At 35.4% G+C, this 17,657-nt stretch overlaps 1 protein-coding gene across 3 annotated transcripts in view; it reads left to right on the top strand.

Moving 5' to 3' along the window:
- The window catches only part of PTBP3 (polypyrimidine tract binding protein 3), a 46,235-nt gene that overhangs the window by 5,184 nt on the left and 23,394 nt on the right, over nucleotides 1-17,657 (top strand). For all 3 annotated transcript variants that reach the window (XM_056513931.1, XM_056513930.1, XM_056513929.1), the window contains exons 3-6: nucleotides 9,314-9,385; nucleotides 11,834-11,997; nucleotides 12,812-12,958; nucleotides 15,977-16,141. In XM_056513931.1, the coding sequence (XP_056369906.1) occupies nucleotides 9,361-9,385; nucleotides 11,834-11,997; nucleotides 12,812-12,958; nucleotides 15,977-16,141 (501 nt within the window). In that variant the 5' untranslated portion in view covers nucleotides 9,314-9,360. The remainder of the gene's footprint in view (nucleotides 1-9,313; nucleotides 9,386-11,833; nucleotides 11,998-12,811; nucleotides 12,959-15,976; nucleotides 16,142-17,657) is intronic.

Genomic DNA, 17,657 nt, shown 5'->3' with positions numbered 1-17,657 from the left:
TTGTTTCTCTATTTTTTTTCCATTTCTGTAGGTTTTTTGCTGGTTCACTTCCTCATTTTATTACACATGATACTGAATTAATTTTCTTACTCTTTTGATTTGTCAGTTCAACTGTTTCTATTTTCTAGTCTCTAATTTGCCTTTCTTGCTCCATGTATACAGACAAGCTGTTTTTTCTGGTCTTATATTACCAGGAAAGCTACTCTGGCTTCATGTCTGTTCCTTCCCCTTCATCTCAGTTATCCATCCTTTCCCAAAACATAATCAGTGTTGGAGTAATTAATGGGAAGTTACTCAGTGCCATCAGTATAGGACCTTGGACATGATGGAAGTTGTAGTGCAAAACGTAACTAAGTTAAGTTTTCCTCTGAAGGAAACTTCTTGAACTCAAAAGTAGGTGATATGCTAGTTTTTAATTTGATTTCTGTCAGTGCTAGAAACTTTTTTTGTGTGTAATAAAATTTGGTAGAGAAACTGAGTTGTCTTAATTGTGATTAGTTTGAAATTCTGTCATAGAAGAGTCTTGTTCTATATAATTTTCTTTTACTGTGTACAGCTCTGCTTCTAAATGTACAGTGGTTTTCTAAAATAGAAAACAAATGCATGGAAGTAAAATTAAATGCTTTTCAAGTGTGAAAGTAGCTTGAAAATAACTCTATATTACTGAATATTTCCTGCAATCCTCCATAACATACTATCCGTAGGGAAATCAGACAGCTTGCTCATGGTAATTTTTGTCTTGCTGTTGATGTCACATATCAACTATACGTTATATATTTAAATGTATGTACAGTAATGGGACTTCTGTGCCTATGAAAAGGTCACTCTATACTGTTCCTCTGTAGCATCTGCATGATATAGCTTGTTTTTGGTGTATAATGGTTGCTCTCTGTAGGGCTGAACATTGGACAATAAATGCATTCTTTGGTGTAGAATCCGTAAGCAGTAACATCATAATTCCTTAGAATTTTTTTATTTTTGTGAACTTTATTTTGGACACAAAAGGTTCATCTATTTTGTGTACAAAATTGATATTTTTAGTGCATGTGTGTAACAAGTGTAGCCTAGCATGTTGTGAAGGATGTAATGTTCTCTTAGAGTAGCTATTTATCATGGTACTGGTTGCTGCTTCAGTGTGTACCTTCAGATATAACGAGAGCAACTCAGAACACACACACACAAAGCAGTGTCTCAGCAGGATCCAGGGTTCTCAAAGCATGCAATCCAAAGACTAGATTTGAACTGTCCTGAAACATGTTAGTCATTCAAATTTTAACCAAATGGTCAAATTTAAAACTGTAGACTATAGTATTTTATAAAGCACAGAGTATTAATAGGTTGCATGAATTTAATTATTGATAAAATTTAGGAGTTGTATTTGCTTCATAGGGTTTCTTCTCAAAATCATGTTTCTTGCATAGCTGGTTGTATGTTTTACTGTTAAATCACTTCATAGTATACTTTAATCAGGGAAAACTAATTTTTTAGTTGGTAACTTGTGTGTTCCATTGAGAGGTGGAAGAAATGAAGACTATTAGACGATATATCACTGTGAAGTAAGACTGAAGGGAAAAGTTCATGTTGTGTAACTAATGTAATATTAGATGAAGGAATGAGCAAGGGGAAGGAGAAGTCCTTGGTCCATATATACTGAAGAGGTGAAGCATTCATTTCAATAAAATATGCATGTTTTCTGGATACGGGGCAGAGTGTAAAAAAACCAGGGGTTTATTGATGCTGTGCTATCTCCTGAGTCTGCCAACAGGCTGAGATTATGACTTTCCCTTCCCTTAGTGTATTAATATGGAAACTTTCATCTAAAGGATGATCCTTACAGGGACTAGTTTATTAGTAAGTTTTCCAAAAGATGATGTGGAGGTGGGCCCGAGAAACACAGACCACTGCATGAGAGTATTTCTCAGAGTGAGAAACTGATAAGAAACATTATTAAGGAAGCAGAGGGGAAACCAAATACACTCAAGACAGAGAGCATTAGAACTGTGGGGTTCATAGGTGTGACCATGTTTTCCTTGCATACAACACTACTCTCCTAGAAAGTGTTAAGGAGTAATTAAAAATTCACCTTGTGAATAGAAATATTGAATCTACTGTTGATCTTGAGGCAACTCTTTCACCTGCTAGAACAAGAGCTTATTTAACTCAATTTGTGTGATACACTTCATCAAACAGACTTCTATTAGTTTCCAGCCTCTTTAGTCTGAGTGTGCAATTCTTGGAGTTTTTAGTCCTAGATTTAAATGATTGTTTGTGAATATAAATTTTCCTTTAAAAAATGTAAAAATTATTCTCTTTTGTATGAAATCTTTAATCATGAAGCAGAAAATTCTATAGTCAAAAACCATACAGTCAGGAATATGCACCTTTAGAGTGTCACAGTTAATTTGAGACTGGAAAGATTTTTTTTAAACTATTTGTAAGACACTAAAAATTAAGTTAGATAAAGTAGTTTCATGCTTTTAAGTTAAATGATTGATCAGTTAAGAGTCAAGTCTTTTTGGTATATTCCTGTGAATCTGTGATGGTTTTTGTATACATGGGAAGTGAGTTTCCTCCTCCCCTCACCCTCCAGTGTTATTTTCCTAAACTAAGCTGCGTATATTTGGTTCTGCCAAACAATAGGAATCAAAGTAACAAAAGCAGATGTCTTTTATGCTGCAAGGTAGAGCTGCTGATGAACACTATATCCTGGAATTTTTCTGTTTTCAGAAGGAACTAGAGTTAAAAATGAGTGCTAAAAGGGATGCTTTAGATAGCAATATTGCAGAAATTTTTGTGATCTAACCAGTTGTGTTCTCTTTCTTCATGTTGTGCAAGTTAAACTATTTCCTTTGCAAGAGGAAAAAAAAAATCCACAGTTCATCACTTTTTCTCTTTTATCACAGTGTTTTTCTTTCTCCCTTTAAGCTGCTTGCCATTACTTTTCTGTAATTTGCTAACATCTTTCTATTTTTTTTTTCAGTTTTTTTAATATGTATTGTTACATAGCATAAGTGTTGTTACAGATCTCTTAGCAGTTGATTTAAATGGAAGAATGTCTTTTATATCCTTTCTCACACTAGTTCTTTTGTTAAAACCCCTCTTGGGTTTTGCTGTTACCGTATTGCTTGGCATTAGTGTCATGGTTTTGTTCTGTTTCTTTCAGATCTACTCCTTTTTTTATTTTAACTTTTCAGAATAAATTATAAATCAGATTTTGCAGTTATGGTACTTTATAAGTCTATAAATTTTCTTCTGACCAAATTCAAGAGAGACAGCTTACTGGTGGTTTATTTGGGATCCTGGGTGTTAGAGCATGACTTGTGCATGGTAAAGTATAAAATGATGCAAATCACAGAATGGCATTGTATAGATATATTTGTGACTTTAAGTATAAAATCTTTAAATTTAAAGCCAAGTATCTTAATCTGTACAGCACTTAATTCTGTATAGTGTTTATTTTCACATATTCACTTTCTTATTAAGAATTAGAATGAAGACTTTTAGTAAGAAATGTGTTAAGTGTTCTATTGGTAGTTTGAAAAGATATATATGTGAAAGAAATATATTGCATAACGTAAGCAATTTTCTTCACAAAAACCTGTGTTAACTCCTGAGAAAAACTTAATCTTCTTATATTTAAAGCTTAAACTGGCTAGGAAGCATAAATATCAATCTTTGTTTTTAGTAAAGTTTGCATTTATACTGCCAGAAAACAATATTATTGGAAATTGTAAAAGAATGATGATATCACAAAGAAAAGCAGTCATCTTTGATGACAGTTTCAAAGAAAGCTCTGCCTCTGTAATGATGCCTGCTGGATCTCTGGATATTCAAAGTTGTGTTTGGGTTATTGTCCTTTTGGATGAGCTTAAAAGCCTTCACACTAAGCAGAGGTATTTCTGACTTTAAGAATGAAAATGCATATTTTATATTCATTAAAAAACTAAGCTTGTCACTCTTAATTTTACAGTTCTTGATAATCAGTTCTCAAGGTTGCTTTTGCATGTTTTGCATCTTCAAGAGGAAAATGTTCTTTCCTTATGTTCTTGCCCTGTAACTAGCATAAATGCAAAGTACATAATATTTTTCTCTTAATATTTTAATTACTGTTCCATAACTCTTTGAAAGTGTTCAGTACCTTGTGACTGGTACAGGAGGGAGACTCAGTAGCTGATAACAGAGGCAGTGGAGCCAGCTGTGTTTCTGGCAGACCCAATGTGCGTTCAGAGCTACAGAAGAGCAGCTATAACTGCTGAGACAATGTTTCTGGGGTGGCTGGTGACCAGCAGCTTGAGCCTGTGCTTGGGAGTTCTCTTTATAGTGAAGGAAAGGAAGCTTGCTTGTTTGTGGTCATTGCCTACAGTATCCTTCTTCAGCTTACTGAAATGGTGGGCTTTTTCTGTGTAGGGTCAGTTTATTTTTAATACGAATATATGGTTTTGAAATTTCCTGTAGTTTGCCTCCACTTTCTTTGAAATATTTTTATTTTGGCATCAACAGCATTGTACTTCACATTAAATCCCCATTTTGGGAGTAGGAGCTGCATATCCTTTGCAAACATGAAAGAGGAAGAAAGAACAAATGAATATAGCAATTATCTAGAGACATACTGCAGAAGTAGAAGATAATGGAAATTTTCACTCTCTTCATGACCCTTAGCTTTTGTTTCCACAGTCAGATTCTATAAAAATTAATAAAGTATGCAGCAGTTAGTTTAAATATAACTGTGTTTTATTACTGGTATAGCTTGAAATTATCATGTTTTGAAATTTGCCCTTTTGGGGGAAATTTCAAGTAATTGATTTATTTGCCACGTAAACTCTTGTAGAAAAAATGTGCAGTTTTAATTTACATGCATAATTATTTTCCCTTAAAATTGCCCATGCTCTTTTTTTGTAATGAAACATATGATCATATTCTTCCTTAATGTTGACTTAAAAATAACACCATAGAAAGATGACTAGCTAAATTCTAGGAAAACCATTAGTACAAATATAGGTTTCCCTGGAACTATCCCATTTCTAGTTGAACTGTACTGAGTAATTTTTGACTTCTAGAAAATAAAAGAGGAATAAAATATTGCAGTTGAAAGCTGAGGGGAGGGTAATAAGGGTGTTACAGCTTTTTTTAAAAATTAAAAGATTGTTTATAGGATTCAGTGATTCCAGAAGTAATGCTAAATAGATGCCTGCCATAGTTTTAACATGTGGACATGTTCTAAAGAAGAATTTTGCAGTACTAGACTTACCCATCTGTTTCCAACTATATTCAACTCACAAAGATTTTAGAAGCCTAGAGCTGCTGACTTTCAGATGTTTGTTTTATGCTTTTGCTATGAATGTGGTGGGTTTTATCCTGGAATTGCAGTATCATTTGCATAAATTACTATCAGACTTTTAAAAATTGTAGAACAGCTAAAGTAGTTTCAGGACAGGCACCTGTTGCTGTAGTCAGTCTTGTAATGTGCCTTATTAGTCAGGGAAATTGATCTGGTAGGTACAGAAGAATACTTTTCTTTAACCTATCATTGAGTGCCACACTTTGTGGTGGGCTCTTATTGGACAGTTTACTCAGCACTATAGATGTTACCTGTTTTTAAAGAAATGTCCAAAATCAAATTAAGCTTTCTAAGCAACTGGTTTCTAGTTCCATCTCAATAATACAAGGAAATAATTAAGTTTATTCTAGATTAAGTTTATCTAGCTGTAGCTGTTACATTTCTCTTGCCTTACCTGTCATCAAGTAATAATTCCCAAAAAATGCAAAGATGCTGCCTTGAAGTAGGAGAGGTAGAAAGTCTTACGGTGTAAAAAAACGAGTCTTAATATGTTAGATGATTCATGTGGAGTGATGGAAGGTGTGCAGGAATAGAGGAGGATATTGCAGCCTTGGTTTGGCAGCTGTCCTTGTTTTGAACAATTCCATTTGCCTCGTTTAGCACAGTCTGAAAGAAGGAATATGCACCATGTAATTGGTCCAGTCCTGGCACTCAGAAGACAGGTGCTGCTTTCTGTGAAGTAGGCTTTGTGCTGGAAGACGTGTTTATTGGGGAAGGGTTAGGCAGTGTGGTTACTTTTCCTGCCTGCCTGTTCATTTTCACTGTGTGGCCTCACAGAGAACTGATGCAAGCAACTCACTGAGGTTAAGCAGCTGCCTTATCCCACGCAGTTGTGCTGTGGAAACTGCTGGACTTAAATCGTGGATAACTAAGAAGTAACCAGTGGAAAACTTGTATACAGAGAGAGATTAGGAACATGGTAGGACTCTCTAGCCTTGGTAGAAAGATTCAGTTGGAATCCTGCAAGCCATTATTTTGGGCACACTACCTTCTTGTGTGGACTTTTTCAGCACTAAAGGCCTTGCAGATTTGTTTACCAGAACAGCCTTTAGCAGATTGTTGTCATCACATTAAATGCTTCATATTACAAAGTATTTTAAAAATATCTCTTTCATCTCTATGTGGGAAAGAAAGAGATTGAACAAATGGTCTTAAATTTTGTAATTTCTTTGTGTGTTCTGTATGAGCAGAGTTGTGAAAACACTGAAGAGGTAAATGTCATCTTTTTCATTAATCCAGAATATCTCAAACATACACATTTTGTACTTCAGCTTGCACAACAGCCATGATGTCAGTTTATCTTTGCAATCTCTTAGAACATTTTTGCTTTCAGTCAGTGACTGAGAAGGTTTATAATTTATAAGCTGGCTAAATAAGGAGATGATGAAAAACATCTTTTTGGTATTGTACTTGAGAAATACCTTGGGTAGCCACTTGCAAAAACAGTGTCATTCCTAGTAGTTTTCATATACTACATCCTTCCAAGGGGTATGCTATAGTTAGTAAATGCACTGTAATTGTGCAGGTAGGTATATAACTTAGTATGGATACAAAAGGTTAAAAAATGGAATAGTGTTTCAGGGGAACATTTAGATAATTAAAAAAGTATAACCAAAATCTTCACGTAAGATTCTAAGTTCTTCTGTAGAAACTTGAATTTTGTAGTCAGGGTTCTAGAGTAGGCAAGCCTAGGCCACACCAATTACTCAACAATGTCTTGATTTAATCTTTGTTTTATTTTGTTTTTTAATGCAAACATAGTTGAAAGTGTGACAGTTTTTAAATAATCCTTGTATCAGGCTGAAGATAAGACAGTTACTCACTGGAAATGATGATGGTTCCCAGTATTGTAAGAAGGCCAAAGGTTTGTTGATCTTTTATTAAACCAAGTAAAACAATTGCATAGGTGATGAGCTTGGGGTTTAAAGAGTTCCTTTGTGTTTTGGCTACTGTAGTGGGATAATGGTTGTCAGTGTAATAGCAAAATCTAGGCAACTGTCCTAGAATATAGTGGCTGAATGATGTGTCAGTTTTAAGTAAAGGCACATGTCATGGATGAAGGTTGTAATCTTGGTATAATTGTTCTTCTGTTGAAGCTGTTTAGTCCAGCATCCTGGACTAGCAGTTCATTGTGTGCTGCAGTGAGCTACAGCTTCAGTTTTATGGATACAGGCCAGTTACACAGAGAGGTGTAACACAGGTCACTGCAACCATCTGAATTGTGTTTCTTTGTGTGTGTGCTAAAAATGGAAGAGGTTGGAAGATTATCTTCTGAAAATGTCTGAGGTGTGGTTTTTTTAATACCAGTGTATATAGAATTAAATATGAAATTGAAAGGCATGTTGGACATGGTAATACGCCAGATTTTTTCACAGCCTTCTGGAAATAGTCAGCAATTTCTTCTCTTGAATGAATGGTAAGCTAAAAACCAAATTAAAGCCTCCACACCAGGAATTGCATCAGTAGCATCTTGCCTTTTAGTAGATAAAAGGAAGGTTTTGTGTAATAAGGGACCATCATTAGTACTTTCTACTACATCTGCACATACAGCTTTTGTTTAATTAGCATGATATGCATTTTGCAATCAAAATATGCTCTTTTGGTGCAATACCTGAGTGCTGGTATACTTAATATACTGCTAATAGGTGAAAATTGTATCACTATTGCACGTTAATTATGTTCTAGTATCTGTGCAAGTACAGTGTGATGCGCATAACATCTAGTAATCATTTAACTGATATTTGTTTAAAATACAGGGTTTATAGGTTTTAGTTCCCTTAATGTAAAAATTATTTTGCTGTTTTCCACAATTAGATATTGTATTTAAATATATTGTTAAGATGCAGTTTTATGGTTAAAATAAGTCTCTACTGTTGCTAGAGAGGAATGAACACACTCATGTTTTCTTTCATCCCACATTAACACCTGTGCTCCTTCATGAGCAGCTAAATTTGGCTGAAAGGGTTTTTAAGCACCCTAGCCTAGTCACAGTCTTCTGTTGTGAATGACATTCCCACACTAGGGAAGCAGCAGGAACACATGATTAACAAGCATGAAGAGAACCTAATTGCTCCTTAAAGCACAGACCCCATATAAGCCAATACTCTGAGCAGTGTTTTTGCAGCCAACACAAAAGCATGATGGCTTATTCCTTACGCCTTTTTTGCAGTGGATCCTGCCACTTCTCAACCTCCCTTTCAGCTGAATAACTAATCTAACTCACCTTAGAATGCCGGTAGGCTGGAGAATTGATTAATCTCGTAGGAAAACTCTTTGGCACTGGTCTTCATGCAAGATACACAGTTCATGTGCATGTGGGAATACTGGACCAAGGGCTATGGCTCTTTCCGCCAAAGTGATGACAAGCTGTTTGGATTAACTTATCCCGTCTTGTAGAAACACTCCCTTGGTCTCTATTTTTCATTAAAATACTTTTATGGAAGAGTGTGGTGAAAGTTTCAGGAAACTTAGCTGCCTTTTAGACGTGTTGTTCTACCTTGTTTCTTTTTGGCATTTTGAAGATGATGCTTGGCTGGAATATTACAGCAGTCTTAATGAGTAAACGGGTGTAACTGGGGCTAGATGCTGACTTTTGAATGAAGGACCTGTAGTACTCTTCTCTGTCAGTAGTTAAAGCCTCAAATTGTTAATACTCTTAAAGCAAGTACTTTGATCTTAGTCCTAAGAATATGATGGTAAGTCATATGTATTTTTAAAAAATGTTTATTTCCTTAAGCATTTGTTATTCTTGGTCTTTTAAAATGCGAACTGTAGTGGGATAGATTTAAATATGAAGTGTAGCACAGCTGAATTTGCTAATTTTTTGTTGGGGTTTTTTTCCCTGAAAAATAAGTTCCTGGCAGCTGTGAGTAATGTGTATAGGAAGGGGATGTTCTTGGGAAGAATAAGTAAAGCTTTTATATTGAGCTTTCTCTATAATAGCTTTTACTAGTAATCTTGTCTTTTATTTCTTAGTGTGGTCCTGTCAAGCTTCTTCTGGTGTCAGTAACAGACCTTTTACCATGAGCAATTCCACTCCAACCACAGGTATGCATTAAAAAAAACCATCAAAGTTCTTCAACTTTTCTTTCTCTCTTTTTTTTTTCCTCTTTGTTTTGTGTGTGTTTGTGTTGAGGGAGATGCAGATATGTTTATCTGTAGATCAGACAAGAAGTTGAAAGTGAGAGAAAGCTGTCACGGCTTTTGTTAATATTACTTCCAGCATTAGGTGTACATGGAGTGTTACTGACCAGTGGTTGCATAAATCAATTTTATGTCAAAGAAATTAACTAAATCCTGACATAGACAATTGCCTGTCAGCAGTGGTTTCCAAATAAATTATTTTAAATCAGGGCAAAGGATAGAGCAGATTATCTTTTGCTAAGTGTCTAAAACTTGCTGTATGTTCAGTAGGGAAGAAGGAAGAGTCTGAGGAGCTAGCTTGAAGATATTTCTTTTTCATTTCTTTGACTTGCGCATGTCAGGTTGTTTATACTTCTGCTGATAAATTCAATGTGATGTCCAAATGTTTCTGCTTGGCGTGAAATAACATTAGCTTATAGCTCAGCGATGTAATATCTGAAATATATATTATTAATTAACAGAACAATGACTGATCCTTCACAGTGGTATCCAAGATGCCTAAAAGATATAGAGGTTTTTGGGATATATTAGTAGGCATTCTGATTAATAATAATATAAATCTAAAATTAAATATAATCGCTATTGAAATGCTTACTTTTACTTACTACAGCTGCTTCAACTGCAACACTTAGATTTTGTTGTTATGTTTGGGGTTTTGAGGTTTTTTGGTCTGGTGGGTCACATACCTAAAATGTGTACCTCTCTACCTCAGGCTCTTCAGGAATACATTTGTACCAGTCATGAACTGCAACTGTAATTAACTTCCCTTTGTACATCAGGAATCAATTTGCACTTTGTTCATTAGGCTTCTTTTGGTCTGTTTGAAAGTGTTTTTTACTTTTACTCAATTGAGTGTACAATTCAGAAAGATGATCACCTTTGGCTTGCTTTAAAGAATTGTTGAATCAGTTTTGAAATTTGGATGCTGGAAGATAAAGATGGTTATCACTCTGCATCAAAATTAGTATCAAACCACAGCTGGAGAAAGGAGCGTGGTTTAAAAAACTAGGAGGTTTTATATTTGAGATGTGCTAGTGTTTATTGCCGATTTCATAACTTAGCTAAGGTTTTGCAAGAGAAGGACTGCAATGGTTTGCCACTTTGCTCCATTTTGGCACCTCTGACAATGTGTCAGAGCACAGAAGATACTGCTTCTTTAAGAGTCCCTCATATTAAACTAAGGGCAAAATTCATCCTGGGCTTCATTTCCTGCTTTCTTTAGTCAAGCATTCCTTGACTTAGACTAAGTCAGGGACATCTTGCCCATTTTGAACCTGAAAAGTAACAAAATTGGTTGTTGGAGTTTATTAGTAATATGTCCTCTCATGGCTTGATACCAATATGTGTTTAAGATGGTCATGTTTGCCCTAAAGTTCACATTTTTCAGAATGCATACAGAGCATGAGAAATTTCTTGATGGAAAAAGCAGCACATAACAGACTTTAAAGTTTTGCAGGTGGAAGAATTGTTACATGTGGTATATCTGGGGTTTTGATCATCCAATTTGAAATTTTGCAGGCTTCCACTAATGAAAAGACCCTCTGTAAATGTCCTTATGTAGAATGACTTGTGTGAACCAGTTCTCAGCCTTAGACTGTATGCAAAATCTACAGTAAAATCTGAAATTTCTTATAAAGCTTATACAGAAATTACTTCCCAATCTTTTCTGTTTCTCAATGGAAGGCTAAATGCAACATATTAGGTATTAAGGCTATGTGTCCTGCAGCTGCTTCTAGATCAGTATGCTTGTTCCAGATGTGGTGTTCTGCTTAAAAGTGCTCTCAAGGATACTGAGTAATGTTCTTGAAATGTAGTCATTGGTCGCTTACTAATCCAGATCTGTCGCTTACATGATCCAAATAGGCATATATTAAAAAAAACTCCACTTTTGGCAGTGTGTCAAAGTGGTAGACTTAAGAGTTTGTATGGATTATTTAATGCTATCTTTTTCAAAGACTATAAAATAACTGTATTGCCTCTCAATTACAATTTTCCCCTCTTCTGTGTAACTGATATTTTGTAAATATTTTATGTAGGCTTTTGGGAAGAAGTTCCTGGTTTCCCATTTAAAAAACCAACAGCAAACCAAAAACAAATCTCCAGAAAATAAACATGTCCAAACCAAAGCCAAACATACTCCACCCTCCCCTTGGTATCAAGATTTGGAATAGCTGATGATGTCTTCTTACACGGTTCCTTTGATAGATATGAAATATCCTTTCTTAAGGTTCAAAGAACTATGCTTAAGTCAACATCAGTGCTGAGGCAGTAGTTTCTTTCCTTTAGGTTTTGCTATGTACACTGTGCAATGGGTTTGTTTACTTGTCTGTTTCCCTCCCTAAAATATTTTAGATAATGAGAAGAAAAAAAGTAAAGGAAACAGATCGCCATGTTCTCCTTCACGTGTGCTTCATATTCGTCAAATTCCAAATGGTGTTACTGGAACAGAAGTTGTTTCATTAGGTCTCCCTTTTGGCAAAGTAACCAATTTCTTGATGCTAAGAGGAAAAGGTCAGGTATGTTGTTTTCAGTGTTTCAATAGTGAGCAAGACTGAAGATGTGGTTCATATTATGATAATTTTGATCTTGTGCTTGAGTGAAATGATTGCAACAATGTCAAAATATTTCATTGATAGCAGAAGATTCTAATATTTTTAAATATGAAAGGATGTTTTGAAATTTATTTTAAACTTAATATGCTTTTGGATTAAATAATGAACTAGAAATTTGTTGAAAATATTGCTGAACATTGTATCTACTTTGTGAGAACATATAGGTGATCAAGAACATGTCTTCAAAGAGCCTGCCTGCTTAAGTTACTAACATGTATGTTAATTTTTTGACGTCTGTATAATACTGTTAGATGTGACAGAGTAGTTTGTGTCATGAAGAAACAAGAAATCTTGAAAATAATAAAAGTTCACTCAAAAAATTGTCTGCAGCACTGAGTTGGATTAATAAAATGCATAAACTGATGGATGCTTAATGTTATGTTCCAGCTTTTTCAATCAGTATCAATATCAGCTATCTAGGTAATAGTGCTTGGTTTCAGGAATTTAACAAATTGATTAGCAGTGTGGTACTTTAGCAGCATTGCTTCCCATATGTCATACTTATTTCATGTCTTCTTAAATGACGTAGTGTACTTACAATGTAAAACTTTCTAAGAAAATGCACAAATTGAATAAAACAGCCCCATAAACATGCGCACTTCTGTGTTATACTTTCATATAATCTTTTTCTAGTGGGAGTGGAATTGGGAAAAAATGATGCTTTTTTCTCTCTTGTACACAAAAAACAGCATTGAAATCAGCTATTTATTGGTTGTAGGCATTTTTGGAAATGGCTTCCATAGATGCTGCTGTTTCTATGGTGAACTGCTACACTCCTGCTCCTCCTCATCTCCACAATCAACCAGTTTATATTCAGTATTCAAATTACAAGGAACTTAGGACTGACAATCAACATAATCAGGCTGTAAGTACAATATTTCCATTTAACAGGATATAATTGTGTGAGTTGTGAATGCACGTATTAATACAGAAAGTATTAAGGCCTTTTCTTCTTCTCACATTGTCCTGCCAGTGAGAGTGCACAAGAAGATGGAAAGGGTCTCAACTATGACAGTTGATCCCAACTTACCCAAGGGATGTCCCACACCATAATGATGTAGGGCTCAACATTGAAAGCTGAGGGAGGGATGTTAAGAGTTGTGGTCTTTTTCTTTCCAAGTAATTGTTATGGTCAGTGAAGTTCCTACTTTCTTGGAAATATTTAAACACCTCTCTGCCAATGGGGGAGGTATTTAAACACTTTGTTTTGCCTTAATTGCACATGCAGCTATTGCTTTGCCTCTTCAACTGTCTGTAAGTGAACCCATGTAACTGAAAACTGAGTTTTCTCACTTCCACTCTTCCAATTCCCTCTCCCATTGTTCTAAGGGAAAATGACTGAGCAGTTGTGTGGCAATTTTCTGCATACCAGGGTTAAACCACAACACTAGTAAATAAACAGGCTACTCTTCACTATACCAGAAGACAAATTCTGATATATATGATGTCAATAACTTCTTATAAGCAGAGATTTCTCAATATCTGTAAAATTATTGTGGAGGAGCTCAAGTTCAAAAGTAGTTAATCATGATGACCATGAAATCAGGTGAAGGTGGCAGGAGGACTGCTTATACGAACAAAGATCTCCTGACTGGGCACAGAAAATTTGGAATCATGAACGGGTGCCCCAAGAGGATTATAGAGGATTATGTGAACATGCAGGGATATGGTTAGGAAAATCAAATGCCACATGGGTATTACATCATGTTTCTGATGACAGATGTAAAAAGCAACAGGTTTGGTTCCTTGAAGTGTATCAGCAGTAGAAATGAGATTTCTTTTTTTAAAAAGTATGTAGGCCTGCTGCTGAATGGGGGAGGGACAAAGAAGGTGGAAAAGGCTGATTTACTGAGAGCTTCTCAGCAGCCTTTCGTTGATAATACTTGCCTTTGTTTTGTTTTTACCAAGCATGTTAGAACAGTGAGAAGTCTTGATGAAATAGAGAAGAATCACATTAGAGAACATTTAAACTAACTGGATAGACAAAAAGTCCATGGCCCTACTAAGGTACACTTATGAATGCTGAGGGAGATTGATGTCACTGCAATGCCACTGTACAATCTTGAAAATATTGCAGCAGTTGTAAAAATTACTGAGGACTAGAAAAAAGAAAATCCTTCCCTTCTCCTATCTTGAGGACGGACAAGGAAGATGAAAAGAAAGATCCTGGCAACCACGGCTTGATAAGCCTTACTTTGGTCCCTGGGTAAGGAATGGAGCAAGTTATTCTGGAAACTATCTCCAGACATTCTAAGGAGAAGAAAGTGATTAGTCATTGTCAAGCACAGGTTTTTAAAAGGATGTTATGCCTGACCAATGTGATAGGCTTTTATTGTCAGATGACTGGATTGGAGGACAAGACAAGAGGATATTGTTTATCTTGACTTTGGCAAGGCTTTCAGTGTTGTTTCCAGTAACATCCCAATTTATGAACTGACTAATGCAGTCTAGTTAAGTGAACTGTGAGGTGATTTGAAAGGCTAAAATGGTTGTGACCAGTGGCATAAAGCTGGGGTCCAGCCACTGACAGAGTACCCTAGGGGTTAATACTGGATTTTTGATTCCTGGATGAATTTCAATTGAACTTCCATTTAGATACACAAGTTATATACTGTGATGTGCATATCGTGATTTTGTTTTTTTCTCTGTAAGAATGTTGACAGTAGTGATTTGGGCATAAATCATTAATTTGTGCTGACACAAAACTCACTGAAGTCTTGCAAGCTTGTCAGTCTGATAAATATTGTTTGTCTCTTTCCTCATTTAAGATTGCTGGATTGGTTTGTTATCTACAAAACCAAATAAAAAACAAGATTTTGGATGCTGTTTGCATAACAGCCTCAGGAAAAGTACGTGTGTGTGTGTATGTATGTGTGTGTATATATATATATACACAAATAAGACTTCTCCAGTCTCTGAGTATTTTCAGTTTGGTATGGGGCACTTGCTTTCTTCTTTAATAGCATTGTCTGCTTTTGAAAATAAACTGTTTGGCACTTATATTTGAGTTTAACCTAAGTTTTAAAAGAGACCTTAGTAGAGCAGCTGAATACTGATACTGTCCTAGTCCCTAGGCTGAGCCCTGAAGTACAGATTATTTTGCAGATTATTGTTGTATTATTTATGTTTTTCTGAGACTAGGTAACATGTGCTGTGTGCCCTGTTTAATCTGTTTTCCAAAGAAATAGTGTAGCTGAGACATGACTTCAAGTCACAATACTGCATTTGGAAAAGAACATCTCTCCATAATCCTGCTACTCACAGGAGGTATGAAGGCCTTTTTGGGGAAAGCCCATGAAAAACTAGTAAAGAGACTTGTGTAATCATAGAAGTCTCATTTGAGGAGTGAGATTTGAACCTACTTTTTGTGGTTGATCACTTTGCTCTGAAAGAAGAGTAAGGTGGGCACCTTTAAGCTTATTCCCATCTTAGTTTCTGAAGAGAATGAAATCCTAGTAAAGCAGAGCAAATATTTTTGGTATGCTGAGTGGTTGTTAAACTATCACAATATTACAATATTGTCATCAATATTGTCGTTAATAATTTTGCTGGAAAAATGTCTAGAAGACAATAGTTTACTGAATCAAAGAAAAATTGTGTCTATAGGACATTGCAAAGCAGTAGCAGTTTAACAAAATAAAGTGGTAATTCTGTGAATTGCACTGACTAGTTGTAAGGGACGAGCATGGAAAATGAGAGTTAGGATTTATTTATTAATGTGGGATTTGAATATATAATATAAATAATAATAATAATAATAATATAAAGGAAATATGGCTTTTTGAAGTTATGTTTTATATCTTTTTCATTTAGGAGAACTTTGTTTCAGTGTGAATAATTTGTATATAAAATAACCGCCCTCTCTGCTATGACTTAATTTCAGAGACCCCAAGCTGCATTGCAAGGTGTGAATGCTGTGCAGCATGGAAACCTGGGTATTACAAATGCTCTTGCTGCTGAAGGTGGGGTCCTTCCAAGTCATGGTTCTGTTCTTCGAATCATTGTTGAAAATGTTTTTTACCCTGTCACTTTAGACATGCTGTATCAGGTAATGAGGATTGCTTAAAAACAGTCACAATCTGTTCAATTGTTGTTACTGTAAATCCATTAATGTATTTTTTGAAGTACCTGTGTTTCCTGAATCTTCTGAGTGAGGGCTATCTCCTTAAAATAATTTCCTGCATCTGGGGATCTAGGTTTGAAGTAGTTCTGTGTAAATGAAATTGAAGTAAACAGGGCTTCAGTACTCAGATTGTCATGTTGTCTCATTTAGTTCTTTGTTGTGGAAGCAGCAACAAACTTGAATTGTTACTTATGCTTTATGATCAGCTAGTGAAATATTGAATGTTACGAACTTGTGAATCCATATTTTAGCACTCTGTCTGCTGAGTAACTTCGTAGTTTAGATTTAGGGTTTTGTGTTCACTTTTATACCCCAGTGCAAGTGATGTAATATGCAAATTTCATGGACAAATGTTTTTGGTTGTTCATCTTTGGAATGGCATTTGACTACCTCTGAAAGCTTAGCATAATGGTAGGCTGTAGTTATGAAAGACATTACTGTAACCTGCTAGGTGTTTGGGCTGTGCTGTTGAAAAGCTCTAAGTTTAAAAATAGTAACTTTGAGACTATTTCTTTGCATCCAAAAGATTTGTTGAAACTTTACAAATATTGCAAAGCTTTTCATACTTTGTAATTAGTAGAATTTATGAAGTAAAAACCATGCCCCACATTGAAGTTGCTTAAATAATACAAATTAGAATAACTGGGATGATTTTGTAGGAACCTGCAGTCCTGGAAGATTCTTTTCCTGCTCTGCTAAGATCTCAAACCATAGTTGTTTTTAGCAATGCACTGTTTTTCCTCTTACCTCTTAAAATTTTGTTTCTCTGTATCTCCTCACCATGATACTGATTAACTAGTGTACAAATTAATTGTCACTTGGATGTGGCGATTTGCCTGATCTAAACCTTCTTACGTGACTTCGAGTGTTGCTCACTCATTACTGAACCTGTGCAAATACTATGTCAGCTGCTTAGGATTATTATTGCATTAAGAACAAGCTCCTGTGGTTATGGGAGCTGTACTAGTTCTAAGAATGCAGCAGCATATTAATTTACTTTTATTTGATTTTAGTCTACTTCAGGGCAGCACAATTACATTTTCGGTATTTGAATTGCTCTCACTCAACTACTTTACCAATATGTCTTGAAAATTTAGCAGTGTTTGGAAAGGGATCTTATTTGGAGCTCTTAATAGGGGACCATCTCCTTTAATTAAAGCAGCACTTTGTGCCCAGTAGCTACAATCTAGCTTTGTGTGGTAAAGTTAATGGAAATGAGTATTTTTACTGACAAGTAGAGCGTCTTATGGAACACTAGTAGGCAAGCTGTTATCCCGTACTTGGATTGTATTTTGTAAGTTGTCTTGCTTGTCAAGAAATTAACTTTTTTAAACCACAATTCACCTTAAAATATTTATCGTAGGCTGAAAATTCAGTGTTATCCTTGCAGAAACAAAATTGATATATACAGTGTGTTTTGGTTTAAAATCAAACAGGAAGG

The sequence above is a fragment of the Oenanthe melanoleuca genome, chromosome Z (genome assembly GCF_029582105.1).
Source record: "Oenanthe melanoleuca isolate GR-GAL-2019-014 chromosome Z, OMel1.0, whole genome shotgun sequence".
Classification (NCBI taxonomy): domain Eukaryota; kingdom Metazoa; phylum Chordata; class Aves; order Passeriformes; family Muscicapidae; genus Oenanthe; species Oenanthe melanoleuca.
Note: the sequence above shows the minus strand (reverse complement) of the source record. Positions and strands in the feature narration are given on the sequence as shown.